Raw genomic sequence first — 9,480 nt, 5'->3', positions numbered from 1 at the left:
AAGACCTATTTTAATGCGATCCCCAGGGAGTAGTGACGTCAAATGTACCATTTTTCATTTCTGGGGCCGTTCCGGCAATAACATTTTGTTCAAATTTCGTCAAGTTTACTCCAAGTTTGAAATTAAAAGGCGTCACTAACCTCTTGTTGTTGAGAAGCGAACCAGGTAATTTACATATGTTTGAAAAAAATATGACAGTTCCATAGCATTTGCCAAAAACAGAAGTTATTTTCTGAAGACAATAATTATGACTTGGTCAGCTCATTTTATAAAATTTTATTACTACACTATATTACATGTATCTGTTTCAAAACTACCCCTCCCCTAACAAAAAATTACTGAAAACTTCAACAAAGTATAAAATATCTAATTCTTTACCTCCAAAAGCCCCAAAATGACCATAGTCTAATATTTAGACACAAAAATTTGGTATTTCTAATAAAAGGAAATTCCTTAAATTTCCAGACGAGTTGGCAAACGTTATTGCGGTGAGAAATCTAAAACGAAAAAAATGGGGTCACCAAATTGTTTTTGCAGATATTTTGCAAAACAGTGGTAAATCGAACTTCACACTGTTTTTTCCGAGAAGGAACTGAGATGAGTTTTACGAAAAACACTTTAACTTTCCGTACAAGTCAAAGTGTTACTTAACAATTGTGGTGGATTGTAGGTATCATTCACCCTAAACATCAGAGATACAATTTTATCCATCATTTTTCAAAACACTGGACAAATGGCAAACAAGATAACAGTGTGACGCGCCTTACCGTGGCCACCCAATAAACTGGTTTTTTTTTTTACAAGTTAGCCATAAAATACAAAACGACATGTTTTCAATAATTCGTTGTTGCGTCACTTGCCTGCTGGACTTTGCAAGGAGGCGTGATCGTTAATCAAATTCGCGTATCCTGATTGGTTAACTTATAAAAAAAAGTTTGTTGGGTGGTCACGGTAAGGCGCGTCGCACTGTAACACCTGAGGCGAGAAGCATAAACAAACGTTACATAATTGGACACTCGATAATTTATATAGACTGCAAAACAGTCCGTATTTTTTTTTTTTTGGCATTCGTCCATTGTACAAACATTAGCGGTTTTCAAACCAAGTCTGGAGCAAGTGAGGAAATTGAAAGCGAGGCTTGTATGCGAGAAGCCACGCTTTGGACGATTTGTGTCTCTCTCTGTGAATTACTTTTAGGGAAAAAAAAAACTGTTTTGTAGTCTATAATTTATGTAAGAAAATCAATGTAAAGATTGTAAAGACCAACCCAAATACAATGCCTAGCCCATTGCAGTTCATGCACCACTGAAACATACACAACACCGCTGCTAACATTATAATTGATCTATATGAAAAGACATGTTACATTATCTTAATTCTTGTTGATGTCTTATATAAAAATGAAAAACAGTCTATTGTATAATCTCTGTCATCAGATATGCAGTATGTGGCCCCAGCACTAACAATGCTAGGAACCTTTGGGACCATCCCCTGAAAAGAAAGAATGGCGAAAAAATATTCAGTAAAGGTTTACTGGCATGCCCAGAAGTTTACATTATGACCATAAATCTACGTAGTATAAATATTATTTAACCACAAATCAAACAAAAAAGTTTTTATAATTGCAGATTTTTGATAGGAGGTTGTTCAGTTCCAGAAGTGGATCCATATCTTCATTCCAAAGGGTGGAGTTTGGGAAGGGAGTTGAAAAACGTTTCAGAATGTAAAATGTTTTGGCCCTCCACACCCTACCTTTTCTCTTGCAAAATGAGAGCTGGCAGTCAGCCTCCCTTGAAAATCCCTTACAACGTAACCTGGGATTTGAAAATGGGACCAAGGCTGTTACCTAACAAAATTTTCAAGGAGCCCACAAGGCCAAAAGCCAAGACTTTAGGAGCCCAACATGTGAAGTGTTGGGTGTTTCTCCAAAAATTTAGGAACCCAGAGTATTTTCTTGGGTGCCCCTGGCTATTGTACTCCTGTTAGACAGCAGCTGTATGAACTACTGCGTGACAAATCTATCTAAAAATAAACCACAAAGTTTGAAAGCTACATATGACCTTCTAAATTATAAGTAACAATTCCAGTGTGAATTACCTACTGATAATCATGCCTTTGTATAATAAAGGTCTCAGATGAATAGACCATTTCCGAGTTGCTTTGAACCTCATTATGGAAGGGAGGCTAAGTGCAAAGTTTTTGTTATGAAAATTAGTTTTCATTCATATTTAAACAAAACTAATTTTCATATGAAAAGTTTTGCACTTAGCCTCGCTTTCACAGGGAGGTTCACAGCAACTCGGAAATGGCCTAATTATTATAAAAATGTTAATTATCGATTAATACTCAAGTGATGTTTGGATTGCTCCTCCCAAATATAGGAGAGAAATTTTAAAAGTAATTGTCATTGTGTCTTGACGCTTCTTTCGTAAGTTAAATAGTAAGGAAAAGTTGGACAATTAAAATACAAAGCTCAAGACATAACAGTCCTACAGTGCAATTTAGGTTGTTTTTTGTTTAAACGTGGCGCCTTTTGAACAAACTAATGTCACTTGGAGAAAGAAAAAACAGGCAAATCTACAGCTGTAAGCAAAAACACAAAACAAAAAAACAACTGAAAATGCATTGTAGGTTGGTTATGCACTGACTACTTAAATTATTGTATCCAGGGGTGCTTACCATTTACACAAACCACCCGGATGAAAATTTTTGGCATAAATATGAAATGATTTAGCTTGTCTTAATAGAAGATGGATAACATGCAAAATGTATGGACATCAGCTGTAAATCCCAAAAGGAGTAATAAAAATGCATCACTTTGACCAAAAGCCCATAATTTCAGAACTACTCCAAATGGAATGATGCGTATCATTTGATTATCCAACTGGAATTTCCGGGTTTTCCATGTAAATGGTAAGCACACCGGCACTAGTACTACAAAGCAGACCTTTATAAGCATATTCCAGTGCACTTGCTATAGCAGTCATATCTGCCTCTATCACCCTTGACCAATTCTCCACATCACCAAGTTCCTAAAATATGAATCAAAAGATTTCCTTCATACTTCAGACAATTTCAAAATTAAAAAAAATGCAATCAAGTATTGGCTTTGCACAGAATACCTATGAAGGTTATATTTACCTTTAAAGCTTTGTTGAAAGCTTCTAACATCTGCAACCATTGTACCGTCTGTTTAGAAAATCGCACTGAAGAAAATACAGGAAAATAAATTACAAATTTCATAAAATTTGGAACAGGCAGTGGAAGCAGTTTATCCATATGAAAGACTGGCTCAGTTTTTCACTGTTTCCAGATCAAATTGGATGCTAGAAATGCTGGTTTTTGTGGCCTTGAGAAAAAACATGATTTGCATGAAAGTGAGATTGATAATGTTCAAAACTATCTTTGTTTGTTATGTGACCATGATTTCATCAATAAATGAAATTTTGCATTGTCATTTTCAAGTTTGGAACTCACAATTACAGTTGTAAATTTATTAACAAAGTACAGGATCACCCTAAGTACAGTCAAACCCCTATCAAGCAGCCACTCTTGAGGAAATGCCAAGCATCCACTTAACAGGGTTTTGTCAGAAATTAGCAGAAGACATGGTAGAAACGTCATTTTATTTGAATACATGTACCAACACAATTGGAGGCTTGGGACAAGAGGCATAATGTCCACAATTGAAGAAGAGAGCCTTACTTAAAAATGTCCTGCAAACGCATCTGTCGCTGTGGAACTCAGCTTTTCAACAACTAATGCCCCATTCACACCAAGACATAAACACGTTTAAAAGCTGTTTAGTTAAACACAGTTTAAAATTGTTTCCTTCATAAAAGTTGCTTTCAGATTTTTGTCGACTACAGATTTAGTACGAATGAAAGCATGAGTTAAAGTGTATTTGAATCCTATGTCAAAGCCATTGGTTCAGCTTTCCGTTACCAATTTTCATTTTGTGAAACCTAGTTTAATTAGACATGTTTTGTCGGTGTGAATGGTACGGTGGCCCTTAAATTAGATCATTATTTTATGTGTTGATCATGGTTTACAGGGTTTATTGCCATAAAATCAAAAGATTAATCACTAGTGACAATGGAATTCAATCAATACAACAATAAGGGTGCTTTTGAAAGTTTCTAAAAGTTGTCACCTATTTCGGACCCTTATCAGCCATCAGCTCTTTCAAAACAAGGTCAAACTATGTACGTACCCATATGAAGTGCTTGGTGGTTGCTTAATCGCAGTAAAAACAATAGGAACAACCCTCATCGCAGTAGCCAAGGGGGAATGATCACTGCTTAATAGAGGTGGCAGTTTAACAGGGGTTTTCTTTACTCTATTATGCTAACAACAGTTTGGGAACTTTTATAACTGGCTGCTTTATATAGTTGTGTGGGATAGATTCTTTAGGGGGTGGCTGCTTAATAGGGGTTTGACTGTACCACAACATGGACATAGCCACTTTAATTAGGTACAGGTATAACATTTCTTTCTTTTCACATATTTTATTGGTAAACATTCTCTTGAAATGTTCTTTGCTTTTACAAGCAATCACACCTGCATGAGCCTGTAATTGTTTGGCTTCTGTTTCTAATTTCCTCTGATTGACATATGCTTGCTCTACACTACAGAAGCAACACAAACATATTACAAGTTCAGTGGTTTACCATCATTAAGTTGTCACTTTAGTCAAAGTGGGTATTATAACCACAGAAAGGTCATAAAATGTCTTGATTACAATGTGGTAATTAAGCTTTGTAACTTTGTACACTGTCTGTTCTGAGCTATATTTTTAAGTCCCTGATTTTACTTGTATTCTGGAGTGAAAAGACAAATTTTTCTCAAAGTGGAAAAGATTTTGCGAGTTATGTGAATTAAGTCATTTCACACAATGATATCAATACTGGGTAACACTGAAAACCAGCTTCCCCACAAATTTGTTGACCATCTGTTGGTAAACTGACAGCCAACAGTCCGCTGACAGTGTGAAGACAGTCAGACTCAAACAGATGACTGACAGATAACTGGCAAGGAGAAAGGACAAATAAAATCTTTTGACTCCCAACTATCACAAGCAACTAGACTGAATTTAGAAAGAGAATATATTCTGAAACTTTATGTGCATACGGTGCAGTAGGAAACCAAACTGTACAACATGATGACTGAGTCTGCGTTTTATATTAATGCATCTAGTATGGAATATGATCACAATGAAACTGTCTTAAAATCAGGAAATTTGATTCACCAGCCAACAAAAAAGACAAAGGAAAGGAGTGCTGATGTGAGTGTTGTTAGCATAACCTTATTCCCAGAGTCTCTCCTCTTCCTATCCCCTGGAGAAGCCCTGGAAATGAGTTTGCTGTCACAAAAAATAGTTAACTTACCCAGTGTTCAGAGTATCCATCATTTTGTATGTTAGTTTTGAAGACGCCACTGCAGCCTCTCGTCTGAGACGTTCTAAATAAATAACTTAACAAATGAGATCTAACCTCTAAATTTTGTATCCGACATTAAAACATCAACTACTAGGTCTAGGGGTGAATGGGGTGGGGGGGGGGGGGGAGCAAGATTGTTAAGAATTTTGGCCAAGTGCAACTACAGGTGTAAGTACACATGAAGGCCTTGAATTTGTGTCTCAACGTGAAGGAATACTCCGAAATATTTCCACATTTTATTTAAAAAGCTGTTACTCCAACTTACTGACTTTCCTTCAGATGCACCAAAACAACAAAACTAATTGCTTTTCAATTCCAATTGTTACACAGAAGACTGGCAAGAATTGATTTCCTGAATAAAATATGCGTCAAATAAAAATAACACCTTTTTTAGCACCTTTTACGATGTTAAGGTGGAGACTCTAATCCATCTTTTTTTGGTTTTGCAAGGCCAACCGAACCTTACCCCAGCCAAAGATATTTTATTTGGATCAGTAAATGCAGGATAAGGACCCTCAAATTATACAAAATTTTATGACTTTCCCAACCTCCCTTCAGTGATTGGATGTATCAATTTGTCTCCTGTGCCTTGCCTCTCACAAAAATAAAATTAGACACTCTTAGTTATGTCCTACACTGTAAGACATAATTTTGGTAACTAGCACTTTGCACCAGACACTAAAGATGGCGTTTATGTATGTAGTTGTCGAAAACTGTCTCACAGACTAGGTAGTTAACAATGATTCCACAAGTATCCGTTGGATACAAAATGATTATTATTATTTTTTTTTTTCATTATTATTAATTAATGCAACACAATTACTTACATTACAATACAATGATTAGCCAATGGGGAAGGCAGTGCCAAGTTGGCTATAATCATCTCGTATCAACAAGTGCAAGGGGAATAATTCTTTTATTTCAAACAACAAGAAAAATCACTAAATCTTGCTGATTTAGTGATATTTTCTTTTTCCCCTGATCCATACTCCTGCCACATTTGTGGGGCATGGTATAAGTACTTCTTATTAATTGAGTTCGGGGTGCATAGTGTAGGATAGGACCAAGTTTTTTCCTGCTGATTTATGGCCCCAAGAACGAAGCATATGGGCCATAAATCATCAGGAATTAAGCTACCGCGTTTATTATCGATTACTTGGCTCACACACTCGATTTTTGTCATCGGCAACTTTTTATGATCGACAACAAAATATGTTCGATAAACAGTTTGTCCAGTCTGTCGAGATTGCCTGTATTAGTTTGCTATTTGGTAATTACTTTGGTTAAAAAATAATAAGAATTTAATACGGTACCTTGATTTTCACGGTGAGCTGCTTGTTTCACCTGATGCTCCTTAAAAGCACGAGAAAGCATCCTAATTTAGCTGAAACATACAATACTCGGAACACTGAAATACTGAATTCAATCCAACTGGATCCGGTCCTCCGCGGGCTCTACAGTCAGCGGATAACGCTGAGAGGTTGGTGGGTATGTGGTGTATGGGGACATACAGTGTACCGTATATGGAGGGCATATAAAAAACAGTCAAACCTCCCCTGAGCGACCACCCAAAATGGTCGCTTACGGGAGAAAGGGTGAGACCACAAGGGGTCTAAATTTTGAACTCGTTAGCATAAGGAGACTCCAGAGGTTTAGTAGCCACAAAAACGTTTATCAACTTTCCAAAATTACAATAAAATCTGCAATTCCACAGCGACAAACCAATGAGTGGTGCCGGATCACTTGTAGACCTGGATCAGCAAATTATCTCAAATACAAAGTATTAACGGCAGACTGATCCCAACGGCGATTGAGTGGCCAGCTCGTCACCTCCGCCGTTGGGATCAGTCTGCCGTTAATATTTTGTATTTCCAAAATTATATTGCCAAAGAATTTCAGTGTCCAAGGTGATGGGGCACCCGCTACCTCTGATTGTGACATTCGATATTCATGTCCCCTGAACTATCCAAGAATGTACATGTTACAAAGGTAAATTGTCCAACTGCTGTCAGTGGATAGATATGAGGACTTTTGTTGCGTATGCGACAAGTGATCGCTTACGAGAGGTTAAAAACAAAAGAAAATTGCAAACTATCATCTCTAAAAGTTGTCGCTGTCGCAAACGAGAAGTTCCAACTATGGTGATTTGGGAAATTTTTGTATTTTGGAAAACTGGTAGCTCAAGAGAGGTGGTCACTTACGAGATGTGGTCGCAAGGGGAGGTTCGACGGTATATGAATTTTATTTTCGAGTGCGGAATTTTCTTTCTATTATACAGACAATTCGATCACTCACCGTTTTTCGTCAACTGTTTGCACAAACAACTGCTATGTATGTATATGGCACAATGTCCCCATGTAGGCCACTTTGAGCTGCTTTGAGGCCCCCCTAAGATCTATAGGCCACTTTGAGGTTGAGCAGGAGACTGAGTCGAGTTGCAAATTTTATCTAATTTATAAATTGCAACTTCATATGAAAGACAACGTTTAGATTAGTCATTTGACCATATTTGGTGTTGTTTCATTGAATAACAACCAATTATCCTTCGAAATCGCGCAGAATGCCGCCTGATACTTCTCTAAAATCAGGGGATATTCCGCAAGATTGAGCAGGTGTATAAAGCAAGGTGTAACAACGTACAGCTTCATATAGCTGCGATTAATTAGGTAAATACCTTTATTTAAAGAGGGTTTCTCCTTCAGTATTTACATATAAAAAACTGATATCACTAGAGGCCCTTCCAATTAAATAAAAAACAACTGCAGTTAGGTTACTAAATCTTCGGTTGGTAACTGAAGTAAAGCTCTCTCGTGTGAAAACACGGAGTATCATTCATCCCTTCATGTCGAGCTCTACACAAAAAGGGGAAAAAAGCGTTTATTGAAAAGATCTAAAGTACCGGCATAGGTTGACGTGGTCGGGCAGCAAGCTGTTTCAAGTTTTGGAAAATTAAAGCCCGTCTTGCCGGTTCCAGAAACCTCAAATGGTCAAAGAATTCACTGTCATTTTTTTTCTAACTTTTCCTGCTGAAGTTGCTCCAAACTTAACAACGTGTACTTTTGCGGTCTGTTTTTTGCGTAACGCCCAGCAAAGCCAAACGATTGTGCCAATAGCAAAGAAAACATTTATCGGGGATTTGGTTATTTTTAACCCTATTGCCCGTTCCGAAGTTCATAAAGGGACTGGACCCTAGTTCACTCACGTTGTTCAAATTGCGTCATATGAAGAAATATCACATAAACATTTAGTCACTTTACCAAGTTTGGTTATGTTTCATTGCATAGTAACCAAGCTGTGACCTGTCAAAGGTCACCCAAATTCCATACAAATGTCTCTAATTCTGAGATGGCGTCCCCCAAATCCATACAAAGTCTCTATTTTTTCCGATTTTTGAAAGCCTTCTACATGGTTACAATCTAACAACAGAACCTCAAAACTTGGTAAACTGACTAATTAACGTGTTCTTTCTTGTCATGGACTCCAATTCAGTATTAAATGAAAGTTTAACTGATTAATTTTATTCTTTTACATTTGTACAATTTTATTATTTTACATTTGTACACACGTACACGTTTTAACGAGCACTTAAAGGGCTCCTTGGTGTCACATGTATAAATGAAGTACTGTATTGTATTGTATTCTTAGTTTTAATACCAAGCCGTTTACACAATTGAAATTTTGACTTCAGTAAAGGACGGCGCTTCCTTTTGATACTGCTCATACGTTCTGCGCATCTCGGGGTAGTTCGAGAGGCTCTGGCCCCAGTTGTTCAAAGAGCGGATAACTTTATCCACTGGATAAGCCACAATCCAGCGGAGCAAATGTACTCCAACCAATGCTTTTGGCAAGTTTTCCACCCAATCCCATTCTTAAATTTGACAAATGCTTCTACTCTATTCACAAATTATAGGACTATCGTGAAAATCTTGCCCACATTTTATCTGTCGGATAGCGAACTATCCTGTGGATAAAATTATCCGCCCTTTGAACAACTGGGGCCTGGTTTCTTGGACAGTATTCCAAGGTATTTTTAGCGGTTTAT

At 37.2% G+C, this 9,480-nt stretch overlaps 1 protein-coding gene across 1 annotated transcript; it reads right to left on the bottom strand.

Moving 5' to 3' along the window:
- Nucleotides 1-261: 261 nt before the first annotated feature.
- LOC146459420 (biogenesis of lysosome-related organelles complex 1 subunit 1-like) lies at nucleotides 262-6,896 on the bottom strand. The gene is made up of 6 exons (XM_085089589.1): nucleotides 6,752-6,896; nucleotides 5,388-5,460; nucleotides 4,561-4,628; nucleotides 3,142-3,206; nucleotides 2,948-3,032; nucleotides 262-1,491 (listed from the first exon to the last, which is right to left on the bottom strand). Exons 1-6 carry the CDS (start codon nucleotides 6,810-6,812, stop codon nucleotides 1,469-1,471), a joined length of 375 nt encoding a protein of 124 aa, XP_084945715.1. The 5' UTR covers nucleotides 6,813-6,896; the 3' UTR covers nucleotides 262-1,468.
- Between the last annotated feature and the right edge of the window lie 2,584 nt (nucleotides 6,897-9,480).

The sequence above is a fragment of the Pavona decussata genome, unplaced genomic scaffold (assembly GCF_977016875.1).
Source record: "Pavona decussata unplaced genomic scaffold, jaPavDecu1.1 SCAFFOLD_219, whole genome shotgun sequence".
In the NCBI taxonomy this organism is placed as follows: Eukaryota; Metazoa; Cnidaria; class Anthozoa; order Scleractinia; family Agariciidae; genus Pavona; species Pavona decussata.
This window is presented reverse-complemented; position numbering and strand designations above follow the sequence as displayed.

Bases quoted from the DNA above. Each gene is read 5' to 3' on its own strand.
- LOC146459420 (XM_085089589.1), bottom strand. From the start codon at position 6,812: ATGCTTTCTCGTGCTTTTAAGGAGCATCAGGTGAAACAAGCAGCTCAC. The intron at 3,033-3,141 runs GTAAATATAACC...TTCATATTTTAG, and splicing joins CTTTCAACAAAGCTTTAAAG to GAACTTGGTGATGTGGAGAA. The intron at 1,492-2,947 runs GTCTGCTTTGTA...CTTTCTTTTCAG, and splicing joins ACTGGAATATGCTTATAAAG to GGGATGGTCCCAAAGGTTCC.